Source organism: Lepisma saccharinum, chromosome 2 (genome assembly GCF_977018435.1).
Source record: "Lepisma saccharinum chromosome 2, izLepSacc3.1, whole genome shotgun sequence".
Classification (NCBI taxonomy): Eukaryota; Metazoa; Arthropoda; class Insecta; order Zygentoma; family Lepismatidae; genus Lepisma; species Lepisma saccharinum.
The window spans coordinates 107,969,881-107,983,700 of record NC_139230.1 but is presented as its reverse complement, the minus strand read 5'-3'; the positions used below and the strand labels follow the sequence as shown (position 1 = coordinate 107,983,700).

The following is a 13,820-nucleotide window of genomic DNA, read 5'->3' as shown; positions in this document are numbered from 1 at the left end:
TCTGAAAGTGCACCATGGAGAACACACAATTGCGAGTGATTTGTCTTTACGAATTCAAAATGGGACATTCTGCTCAGCAAGCCGCCAAAAACACTAACAGTGCATTTGGGCCAGGAATGGTAAATGAACGCACCATTCGCCGCTGGTTTGTCAAGTTTCGTTCCGGTGACACAGCATTGCAAAATGAACCCAGTGGCCATCGACCAACATCATGTTCGGATGAGCTCCTCAGGAACCCCGTGGAAGCGGACCCTCGGAAAAGTGTTCGTGCCGTTGCAGACGAGTTAGGCATACACCATACCACTGTCGTTTGGCGGCTCCCTGCGATCTGTAAAGTGAAAAAGTTGGACTCATGGGTACCACATGATTTGACACCGGTCAACAAGACTCGCCGTCTGGAGGTGTGCAGTTCTCTGAGTGTAAGGCATAACTGGGATGGTTTCCTGCATCGGATTGTCACTTCAGATGAAAAATGGATCTGCTATGACAATCGTAAACGATCAGGACAATGGTTGGATCGTGATCAACGTCCAGGGTGGTCTCCGAAACCACCTCTCCACCCACGGAAGGTGTTGTTGCTGGTATGGTGGTCTATGGTGGGTGTGATCCATCATGTCTTTCTCAGGCGAGGTGAAACCATCAATGCAAATTGTTACAGTGCTGAACTCCACGAAATGCACCACAAACTTCTCCCCAAGCATCCAGCAATGGTCCACAGACATGGTGTCCTCGTGTTGCACGACAATGCTCGCCCACACGTCGCACAAAGGACGGTGCAGGCTCTCCAAGAGTTGCAATATGAAACCCTTCCTCATCCAGCATATTCTCCCGACCTCTCTTCCACTGACTACCATCACTTCCGGCATCTCGATCACTTCCAGACAGGGAAGACCTTTGCTGATGATCGGGCGGTGCAACATGCCGTTGAGGAGATCTTTGCGTTGCAGACTCCAGACTTCTTTCGCCATGGAATCCAATTGTTGGCTGAGCGATGACAAAAGTGTGTGGCTGCAGACTGCGACTATTTTAATTAACCAGGTATTGTAGTTTTGATTTTTTTGGCCTTTGGCAATGACGCACCTGGGCCGGACATTTCATTCGCACCAACCCAATATTTAGGAATCGCTGACAGATTCTAGTCGTGACAGACTGCTGATCTATCACGGCAGCTTTGCATCCGCTGTGTGGACTTTTCCGGATCGCGTACCGGCTCGGCTCTTTGTTTCTCTCTCTCTCCCTCCGTGTTCGCCGCAGAAGCCAGCGCAGTATTGCCAGTGCACCCGTTCATATTTCGAACCCGTCTCCCTTGAAACACCGGATATACATCGTCTCAACGCGGTCTCTGCGCTCATGCGCACACACGCCACGAGAGAGTTCCGTTAACGTTCCCTGTGGGATTCCGAAGGCCAAGCGAGGTGCGCAATCGCCTCGGCGCAGGTTTCCCTCTCAGCCACCTGACCTTTGATCAGTCCAAGAGCGGCTCAAGATATTCCACTTCTCTCTCGCACCGTATTTTTCGCGTAGCCCGAACCAGTGTTGCCAGTCGTCGCGTTCTGTTTTAAATCCGTCATCTTTAAATCCCAAGGGGAAAAATTCTCTCGCGCAGTTGCGGGATGAAAAGTCGACATTAGATTCTGACCTCGTGGAACTCGAAGAACTTGTGAGAGTAACGTATACCTCCCCCCTCTGTCCCCTTTTTTTCTTCTTCCCGGCGTGAAGGTGAATTTTCTTTATACAAGCAGTAAGCCTGATTTCTGTTGATACAGCGTTCCTTACCGCAACATACATGCTCAATATTTTGACTGACCCATAGGTATCTATACCGAGTATTCCGGAAATGCGGACTCACATTACGGTCTGCAGAGCCATTAATTCATCATGGCCGCAACATGACCTTTGTATTCTGTACCCTTCTCTGCAGGGTATCAGAATAATAGTCAACCTATGGACGGAAGTCCTTCTCATTCTAAACCCGTCTTATTAACTTCCTTAGTAACAGCTTCTTTTAATGCGACTGGGCGTACAGTGTCAAGATATTTATCTTCATACCTTCCTGCCGGTATTTTCCCCTCCTCCACCCGTTGGGACTGTAACCCAGCCTGTACTTCTAGGGAATTAGTGTTTGTTTTCATATTTTAATTGAAAGCCACAGGAAAAGGTTCCTTTGTGTCTATCCACAACGAAAACACCCGCCTTTCGGCGGTACTGTTAAAATGGTCTTTTCGGCTGTTTATTTTGTCTCCACTTCCTGTGCGTCAAATGGTCTTAATCTCGAATGGACTGTCGCATAAAACGCCCCCCTGGTCCCACCGCACCGAAGGAGCCACAAGGGCTCCCCTTGCACCAACCGCCAATGCACCGGCTGTCGCTACGGTAACGGGACCTTCTGGTCTCGCCCCGTTCATTTTCTTTGATTATTTTTTGTTTTTGTTATTTCTTTTCTTTTTCATTCTTTATATATCCTTTTACATTTTATTATTACTTTATTACATTTTGCCTTAACTTGTATAGATTTTCTTTCTCCTTTTAGTCTTCTTTATCTCAAATTGTAAAATTTTGGCTACCAACATACTGAATACCCTCATTTTCTCTACACCCCCCTGGCTGTCACCTCGGCTGTCCGGGACGAGGACGTCCAAGTTCCTCAATTCCCCACTGGCGGCAGAAAGTCCGGACACTGGTCAGAACGAGGAACCGCCGGGCCATCCGTTATATCGTTTAGCGATGTTTCCCCTTCCTCCGCAACAGCGCTCGTCGGCTCACTGGGGATGGGGGATGCCGCAGCTCTCGGATCCCCCGTCGTAGGCGCGCCCGCTCTAGGTTTAAATCCGCCAGCGTGGGGCTGGGGTAGCAACTCTGTCGCTGTACCAGATCACCCAGCACATAGCGTAGGGCTCTGAACATGTCCGTCGACGCCTCGGCCATGGCGTTTAGCGCCCGTAGATGGGCCCATGTAAATTGTTCCGGGAGAAACGATGCCAACAGGGAGGAAGAGGGTTCCATGCCTTGGTCAGGCGATTGTGCATACATCCCCCCACATAGCTTTGCTGATACGATCCTTTTGTACCAATCAGATCTACCGAGTACCTTTTACAGCTCCCAAGCTCCCAAGCTCCTCGCACATCGGAATATACTTCGCACGACCCCCCCCCTTACACGTACTAGTCATTGATGATTTTCTTTTTTTGCTTAATTTCAGAAAACGCAGCGATGGCACCCTCTGTCCCATACTGGCTTCTTCCCATACTCTCCCTCTAATTCGGCAGTTCATACGTCAGATGATAGTGACCTCTTCCTCAGGCATTGATGGTCCACGCTTATGAAAATGTCTACACTACAATGAATACCACATCGATTTAAACATACGTACCTGCATGACGTCTCTCAATATCTCCCATGTCGATTTATCATTGGAGATTCCCGACCAAATTGCGGAGGACAGTGGATAAATTCATCAGTACATTCCAGAGGCAAGCGGTCCATTATTTATAATCTTTTAAATCTTTTTAGTGCCGGACCCTGTGGCCGAGTTCTTAGCACATCGCGCTGCGACGCCAAGGGTCCCGCGTTCCAATCCCTCTCGGGCTTGGTTGTTTGTGAATTTCCACTCATCCCCATCTTCGCAAATTAGCCAAGATGCACAAAACGCGAAGTAAAATTAACTAAATCATTCAATCAAATCTTTTTAGCGCCGGTCTCAGGGTTTTTAACGCGTTTTCTATCAATGACCCTGAAAGCTTCCGTCCAGATTCTGGCATACAATCAACACGCGATCACTGAAGAAATAAAGCATATGAAATAAATTCAAGTGCAAGCCTTTAGTACGATACATAACATTTTGCTAAATTTGAAACGTTCATTCTGGAATTAAACAACTACCTGATAGCTAAATTGTGTAACATTTATAAAGAAGATGGACACATTCTTGCCCTCTTACAAACTTCGCAGCTATTTGAACATATAATATAATCCTATAGCGCAACAGCCCAATATTGGGCCAAGGCTTACCTACCGACTGCTGGCCTCCCTCCCACGCGAGCCACCAAGGGGGTGTGGAGATCTGGAGCCAGACTAGGGGGACGGGTGGTCGGCCCGACCAACCCCCAGCCGTTGTAGGACTTCGCGACCGGATTACGCCCACTCACTCGGAGCTCCCCAATTTCCTCACGATGGTGGGTTGCCAACGGCCCTATACAGAGGCCAAAAATTCCCGGATACTAAACCCGGGATCGAACCTATGCCGTCCCGCAACCGCCGCCCAAAGCATGGTGCCTTAGACCGCACGGCCACGGAGGAGGACATTTGAACATATATACTTTTTAATAATAGAACTTTCCTTAAATAAATTATCATATCATATGCTTGCACCAACTTGGCTTCTTATTTTTATTCAGGGGCACCCACAATTCAAGAACACCCTGTATACCACCGACGTTGGCTTATTTTATTCACTTACCTATGTTTTCCTGATCAAGAATGATGTGGACTCCCACTCCCACTCCTTCCATCTCTTATTAGAGACTCCCCTGCTCCCCTTGGACGCAATTTCTCCCGTGTACCGTGCAATTAATTGGGGCAGCTTTCAGCCCAGCCATTGGTCCCGTATTAAAGTCCCGCAATTGGCCTATAAGTTCTCCATAACGGTGTCCCTCGTTTTGTAGAATACTCAAATACTCGATAGTGCATGTAAGTTCTCAAACTTTCTGTTCGTTTACCACCATGCAGAGCTTTCTATACACACCCAGGTCACATGTTTGCAAAACCTGGTCAATCTCAACACCACCCAAGGTTGCGCCTTTCAGGTTAAGTCCATTTTGAGTCATGAATTACGGATAACTCGTACCCGTCATGGCATTCTAATAGCAGGCACCGGTAAATTTCTTTGCCGCCCAATTGTTAAACGGCATTTTACATTCACGTTCCACACTTCAAATGTGATTCCCGGTCAATCTGTTTTTCTGAATTATAGTCACTGTGATCAAATCATTTTTGACGATGACATCATGTATATCCGACCTATGGTCGATGCCCACATAGGAGGTTAAAATGTTTACTAACGAGTTTGTTAACTTCACCGGTATTGTATTCCCCGAGTGGACTGAGATGAATTTTGCGCTACATCAATTGAACAAATCACTTAACCGCGACATTCCGCTGCATGATGTTTTACTTACTAACCTTCCAATAACATTCTTTATTCTCATTTTTTGGAACGCAGCGTTAACGGGATATTTCCTGTACCACTGTTATCGAATCCGTAACCAACCGCTACTTCCAATTAAATCCGTTGTAACCTTCTACGATCGGGTCACGCTCAGTCTATTAACTATGGCATAAACGTCCGAACTGCAACCTCTCCCGCATGTCTCTTTTGTGTGCAATAACCGAACGTTAACATTGTATCCTCCTTTCAAAAAATCGGTTTTAATTATTTGGTACCACTTATCTTTATAATTATTATAGAATCCTTGTAGGGACTGGACAGGTCCCACCTCTTTTGTTTCAGCTAACCTCTATCTCCTACACCCTAACCTGTTCCTGTCATCCCGGAACCAATGGTTACCCAGAGTCGACCCCCGGATCTCCTCTGGTGGACCCAGCGCCCCCCGAAGGATGATGTTCCAAAATTCCAGAATTCCAGTACTCGTGTCCCAGGGTGCTGACCCCCCCCCCCCCCCACGAGGACTTGCCAGCTTCTGTCATTTTCTTCTCGGAGGAGACCAATCCCCCTTACGGCACGGCCAGAAGACGACCAACACCTTCCAGAAGTTTCCCCCGCAAGCCCCAGTTTTCTTTATGTTCCTGAGCCGCAGAGGACCCAGCAACACCAGCAGTTGTTCGTGACCAGCAACCAGCGATTGCTAATTGAGTAATTACCAGAAGCTCACCCTCCAGATTCATCATGTTCGTGACCAGCAACACCCAAGTTGGCTACGCATAAGTCCGCAACAGTGTTCTCAGCGCGCCTTCAGTGAATAAAAGTGCAGTCGCCGTACGTTTATCACAGGATCCACAAGAAGATGTCCCCCCTCTTTCATCAAGCAAGTTTGCTACGCATACGTCCGACCCAGTATTCTCAGCGCGACTTCAGTGATTACGAGGGCAGCCACCACCTGTCAACCCCAGGATCTCCAAGATACTGTTTGTGTGTTCGCGTGGTCGACTCCCGTCACCGGACCGTCCCGAACGATCTCCATTAACCAATGAACGCTCACCACAGCGATTGCTAATGGAGCATCCTACGTCAGTGAATAAAGAACGCTTCACAGTGTATTTTTATCTGTTTCCACTGGCGTCACTACACCTTAAGCCAGTACTACATGTAGAAAACACAAACTAACAATGTAACATCGGGGAACAGTTTTTTATGACCCACAGAAAGACTTGACAAACTTTTTCGAACAAGATTTGTGACATCAATATCATTATTTTAAAAATTATATTTATGTAATAGACAGACAATGATCATGGAGGCGGAACGCCCCATGTATACATCTCATAACTCAATTCTTTTAAATTTCTTGTATATTATCTTCAGTGTTAGTACTTGTGAACACTCCTGTATACTTTGCATGACAATTTTTTCTTCGGTATTGCTAGCCTAGGTTTTTTTTCCCTGACAGACAGGAATTGTTAACGGTGAAAAGTGTATATTCAATCTCCGTGTGCCAAACTATATTCCAGAGGGACCGAACTCTTGACAGGAAATTGGCCAAACGCTTCTGTCTTCCCTTTTTTTCTCACGTGTGTTAAAGTGATTCCATGTGTCAAGTGATAACAGTCGCTACGGCAACAATATGGGAATTTGCGAGCCAGCATCAGCTGAACTCTCGGCGTACGCAAGCCTTACCTGCTTTGTTTATACTCCAGAATGTTTAGAGTATTAAGTGTATGGTTTTGGTTATATTTATTTTTTGTATACCCCGTTTACCTTTTTAATTTTGTTTTTGGACTTAATTCAAATATACTGTCTTCTATCTTTGACTGGACCGGATGGGTACCCGCGACAAGTTTTTTCTCTAGCCACATCTTCACAAAAAAATAATTTCCTTTCGTGAATCTAATTTTTGTCCCGACTCAAACCCAGAACCCCGGGCGTCATATATTAAAAAGCTAACCACTTCATAAAAGGGGTACCGCTGAAGCATTGGAAAACAGCTTGTTATAAACCAAATCATGCCAGCGACCTTCAGTGGAGTTGTAAAACTCCGCTGACACTGCATTAGGCCGGAAGAATATGAAATACAGTAAATCAGCCTTACCAAAAAAAATCACCGTTGACAACTGACACGGTCCAGTCAACGGTTTAACGATCGAAAGTTCTAATTCCAGCTAAATAGGTCGCGTGAGAACATCTCGCTCTCAGTTGCTTTCAGTTTTACTTCAGATATAATTATCGCAAGTGAGCTCCACAGTTGTTGTTAGCAAAGGAAAAGGAAAGAATTAACGATCGGAAAGTTATAGTTTAGAATACCGGACTACGCGAGTATTGGAGCCCGGAGTTGCACTCCCTCGTACGTTTTATTTCAGGGTAGAACCACATCGAAACGAGGACCAGCGGAAACGAGTATTTCAGCAGAGCTACAGGTACGAACATTCTTTTATCACCCTGCCTGTCCAGTCAGTTCAAATGTTTTTATATTAAACGTTGTGTGTGGTTCATCATTTATCTGGGGTATCACCACATACCCTCTGTGTTCCTCTCGTTTAACCAAGCGAGTTGCCACAGTCAGTCTTAGCCTTTAGTAAAGATCCCCCTAAAATCTACCATAGATTTTAGATGCTACTAGTTGCTCCAATCTTAGAGCGGTAATTTGCTGCAGGGGTTAGAGTGGCAGCTGCGGATGTGTTAATTTTTATAATACGAGTTCGAACCCTGGTTCCGCTATTTTTTTTTCAATTATTAATTACGTGTGTTGTCTTCACATCATGCTTTTTAAAATTACTTTTACTTTTTCTGTGCCTAAATATTTTTAGAAATTGGCCTACAAAGCATGCGCAGTAAAATGTTTTTTTCTTCTTTCGCGCCACAAACATACATAGAGATAGTACAAAGCTTGCAATCCAAAGTAATGCAGATTAGGGAAGCAGCCATTTATTCAGGTTTGCAGAAGATAGAAACCAAACTGGCTCACGCCGGTTTGAACTCACACCATGTAAGAGAAAAAAGGTCGAGCAGACCATCAAATTTGAAATTCTGCACCAAAATGACATCTCAATCCAACATCCCAACCATTTCTGTCGATATAATCTCTCACTCAAAGAAGATTACGCTGTTATCCCTAAAGTAACTTAGTCTTTTAATCATTAATAATTGAACAAAACAACAACAATTATTGAATATTCAAATATTAACAAGCAAAAGAGTTAATTTTTATATTCCCATGATTACCAACAAAAATATTATTTAAATAACATAAAATAATGTAAGGTCTCATCACTCTTTCGGTTTTATGTTTTACTCAGTGCTGTAATGCAACTCAAAATTAAATATACTGTGTAATCGTGACTAACCTTTATATCGTCCACTTGCAGCCTGAAATCTTCATCTGAGTATCCCCTCAATACTTGGCAATTTGAAGTTCCCATGTAATTATTCACAATAGCAAATTCCATTAAAGACAGAAAGACAAAAACCGAGCATGATGACATCCATACATCTATCGCCTTCACATAAGAAACTGGAGGTAGAAGCTGCTGAGACTGTGTATTTTGTGTAGCTGAAATGTGAGTTGTTGTCAAGAGTAATGATAATGACATACACATCCTTATAAAATATCGACACTCACAGGAAACGCATTTCTTATCTTCATAAACATTGCATTATGCATTGTAGTAGTAGTCAAACTTATTTCATTCTGATAAATTTCTGAATGTTAGTGACAATGTTTCTACATTAGAATGAAATGTAGAACCTGAAGATGAAAGAAGGCTCTCTCGAAACGTAATGTTAGAATTAGTATAGTTTAAAGCACTTGAAAATGGATTATGTTCAATTACCATTGCATGCTAATGTTATTTCATTCTGGCATAACAATGTTTTATCACAACAATGAAAATAATATTTCCCACCAAAGTACGTCCCTCGGATATATTATGCCAAAACCACCATCTTTCTCCTTCTATAGGATCTAGGGTTCTTTTACAGGGTCAACGAATTACCTCTAAAAAATTACTCCACCACCTTGTAAAAAGCCCGGGTTCGAACCCCGACCCCTCTTGCTTACAAGCGCCGTCGTGGAGTATACACGATTCTTCATTCACATAAAGTTTTTTTTTTTTTTTCAGGAACACGAAACCAAACGTGAAACAACGTACTTATCTCATTACGGCGCCAGATACTATTGACGCAATCTGACTACTTTGACTGTTGCTAAAGGTTGCTATACTCTAAAGGCGGCCGGTCCTAGTTCTGGCAAACGGAAGTGGGAAGCGGGGATTACGCCGCAGACCAACGAACCAAACAACAGCGGTGGCGCCGAAAGTCACTACGTCGAGGGGAGGAACTAATATGTGAACCTCGATCTACTGGCTGCTACGTTTCTTATCGTGCTGGATTGGTCGCTTCCCCGCTCCCCACTTCCGTTGCCAGCATCAGGATCGGCTGCCGTATAAGTAGAAAAGACCTTTAGGAGCAACGATCCCACACACTATTTAACACATATGCAGACTGTTGAAGCAAAACTATCTCTTTTTGTGTGAACACTTCATCGGTGTACAGCGCGGAGGTCCCCCAGTAGAGTAAACGCTTCGTTTCAGATCACCCCCTCAAAATCCAACCATTTTATAGTGATCTCTTCAAGTATAATTTAATCACAAATCAAAATTTAGCTGTTTTTCTAAGTGTAAACAAGTAAAAATTTGCTTCACGCAAGAGTTCAACATTCAATTTTTATAGAGTAAAATCGCAAGATAATAGATAATTAGATAATTTCCCCTTATGTTTTTAAATTTCTTTTTTTTAAATTCTAAGTGTAAATAAATAACTATTTTCTTTAAAAAAATTTATTTGTTTTGAATAGGATTGAATTTCAAAATCCCCCTCTATTGCAGATTTTTCTAATTGAAAAAAAAACAAGTTTTTCTTAAGCAGTAACTTCAAACAGAATTGAATATTAACAGAAATGTTGCAAGAATTCTCATGTAACCAAGATTTTTGCTCAGACAAATCAATAGTGTTGTCACGAGAATTCTTGCATGCAAGAGAGATATTTCGAAGTGATTGTTCTTTTAACATGCATGAATATTACAGAGAGACAGTTTGGTGTTTTTTGCAATGCAAAGAATGTTAGTCATGCAATGTATTGTACGATCGATCCTAACCTGTTGTCCCTGAAGGTATGACGCTGATGGAATGCGTGCAAACTAAGCTTTGTATCTCTTTTATACTTTCTTGTTTTGTATACCCCTATTGATTCTTTTCCTCTGAATTTTTCCAAGTTATTAAAATACTTATATATCGAGAACCAAGTAACGTAGAAAGGTGCGGTTTTTCCATTGGTTTTGTTTTGATGTTCTCTATCATTTGATACTAAACTCGATAAAAAAAAGAAAAAAATGCCTATGAATGTGTTTGGTTTTAAAAAACATATTCAACAAATAGAGAGAATTCCAGTAAACATGGATATCATTAGGGATATTCATCGTAAACTAAGAGGTCTGGTTATCATCCATCTAAATAGTATCTGGTATCAAGTTGATGATTATACTGGTAAACAATTACATGTATTAAATAATAACCAACCATCATATAAAATTCCTGTTAGTGGAAAAATTCAAATAAGTATCTCTCCATCCAATGCAGCAGTTGTACACTTAGGTCGAAATTTGTATAGAATTAAACACAATGCAATAGATCCCAACACAATATGTGGAAGCAGGTGATTTCCTCTATGCTGAAATATTTGGGGAGTATGATAAATTAATCTATCTTTTTATCGAAATAAGAATAATCTATTCTCTCATGAATATATAAAAATACCAAACAAAAAATAAAAAAAATAAAAAATAAAATAAATAAATAAAATAATGGATATATTTGGAAATAGAAGGCGACAAGAGATACCAGATAATTCCAGCGATATTGCCAGATTAGACGAGCATCTTAAGAAACTTAAATCAGATTTATTAATTTTACAAAATTCATTAAATTTAAATATTCAAGCTGAGATTACAAATCTCCAAACTGAATTAATTAACCCCATTGTGAAAATTGATGGCGAACTTAAATCCCTACTCCAAAAATATACCAATTTAGCTTCAATTGACACTGTTAAAACTTGGAGGTGAGCATAGCCAAGTTGAAAAATGATCTTGAGAAATTTCGACAAATCCAAACAAGCACTTCAGAACAATTAAAACAAGAATTAAACAATCAAGCAAATACTATTCGTACCGAACTGCTTTCTATTATTCAAAATATCAAAACGCAAGAGCAATACGAACAGGTCAATGCTAGTATTCTCGAATTACGATAGCAATTTCTATCTTTCGAAATTCCTACACTAGAAAATATTAAAATTGAATTGCAAATAGATGAGTTACACAGAGCCATAACAAACTACAAATGTTGGAAGATTTTATCAATAATGTACTTTTATCTTCCGAATTAAATGCCATCGCACGCGGTGTTGCCTGTATCAAATTACAGTTAGAGACTTCTGAAGATTTCGGGAAGATAAAGGGCACCATAGTTCATATTGAATACACTTTGACAACCATGAGAAATGAATTGACAAATGTACACGAAACTCTGGAATTCAAGTTGCCAACCGTAACCGAATCTTTAAACATAATTCAAAAACAGATTACCTAATTAGAAAATCTGATTACCGAATCTGAACTATCCCATTTTAATCATCTCATAGATGATATTCAGAACAAATTACAAATATTGCAACAATCTACACCTACACAAGATGACATACAAAAACTTAAAGATGCTTTGAGCAATGTTGCAGATGCTACGGAGTTGGACGCTGTCAAACAAGCTTTGACCACACTTCAAAATACTGTAGCTAATTTACCCACTTCCCAGGAGAGAAGATCTGTAAAAAGAGCAGTAAATCGAATACTCAAGTCAGAGGACATCAAAAACATTCAAGCAGAAATTGCTGTAATTCAAGACACCATCGCTACTTTGCCTACCAACCAGATAGTCAACGAACTTCATGCATTGTTTGTAGAAATCAGAAGTTAGGTACACGATCTTGCAAGCCAAAGTACTAAATTGAAACTTGTAGAAAGTTTACAAGAGATTATTTCTAACATTAAGCTACAAATTAGTACCCTCCAAACAAGTCAAGAATCTGCTTCATCAAGTTTTACCTCACAACTTCATGATCTCAAAGAACAATTTAAACAATTGAATGTTGATGTGAAAATCAGACCCAGCTACCATGAAGTGGTACGCACCGTAAACGAATATCAAGAATCAGTATTAAGCAGATTAGACGATCTTGAATTACGTCAATTTTTCACTGTTGAGATAGTTAGACCTGATAGTGTAGCAAATGTACGAGGGCACTAGACTTATGTTAATGTAGGTAATGTTTACAAATTGTATCCCTACAGTCTCATGAATATTTTCTTGATGGTAATATTAGGTTTTTAAAATTTGGCTATGTAAAGAAGGGAAAACATGTGGAAGTGCCAAATTTCACCATACAGAGTTGTTGTTGTTGAGTTGGTGTTTTAAGTCCACTTTATGCGCAGTATGGCTAATCGGGACTGGACCTACAGTTTAAAGTGGGGTCCGAACTTGTGCCTCCACCGGGTATCGCACCCAGGACCCCTTGATTACAAGGCAACGACGTTACCACTACTCCTTGGGGGAGGCCTTCACCATACAGAGAAAAGATGGTGTGTACAGAGCACTTCAGATACCTATTGCATATTGGGATGAATCTGCAATGAAATATAAAATACATGAGGATGAACAATTAGCTTGTTTTCATGTGGAAGCTGGTGACCAATTATTATTTGAAGTGAAACAATTATACCCTGAAAAAAATCCATTTTATGTCATATTTTCTTATAGAACCCGATGTCAAAACAAGATATAGTTAATGAATTACATAAAGCAACTCGTTGCAACTAGAAACGATTGAGTGTGGTAACGAAAGGTGTAGATGATTTGTTTCAATCAACATAAGATACATAAGATAAATCATGTTTACAAATATATGCTCACAGTTATTGATACATTCAGTAAATATGCATGGGCTTTTCCTCTAAAAGCGAAGACAGGTACTTGTGTTACTGAGGCTTTAAAGTCGATATGTAGTGAGGGTAGGATATCAAAGTATTTACAGACAGACAGAGGAAAATAATTCTATAATATTAATTTTAACAAGTTAATGTAAGAATATAATATTAAACATTATTCTACATACAGTGATTTGAAAGCAAGTATAGTGGAACGATTCAACAGAACATTACAAAATCGCATGTGGAGGCAATTTACTCTACAGGGTAACTATAAATGGTGACAAATTTCACCCGAGGTACTTCATAATTATAATAATTCAGAACACAAAATTATTCACATGAAACCTGCTGAGGCTAACCAAGTCTGATGAGTCTAGGTTGATTTCTACTGTTTATTGTCAAAAGTATCAATACACTACCAAGAAACCAAAATACAAATTAGGAGATCAAGTGAGAATTAGTAAATTTAAACATTTATTTGAAAACGAGTTCACCAAAATTTGGAGTACAGAGTTATTCACTGTAGTTCAAGTTTTACCAGGGAATAGAAATACATATATCATAAAAGATAATTATAATAAAATATTGAAGGGGAGATTCTATGAAGAGGA

At 41.0% G+C, this 13,820-nt stretch overlaps 1 protein-coding gene across 1 annotated transcript in view; it reads right to left on the bottom strand.

Moving 5' to 3' along the window:
* The window catches only part of LOC145983585 (glycine receptor subunit alpha-2-like), a 519,078-nt gene that overhangs the window by 11,198 nt on the left and 494,060 nt on the right, over positions 1 to 13,820 (bottom strand). Inside the window, exon 10 of the mRNA XM_083116654.1 lies at positions 8,515 to 8,720. Within this exon, the coding sequence (XP_082972780.1) occupies positions 8,515 to 8,720 (206 nt within the window). The remainder of the gene's footprint in view (positions 1 to 8,514; positions 8,721 to 13,820) is intronic.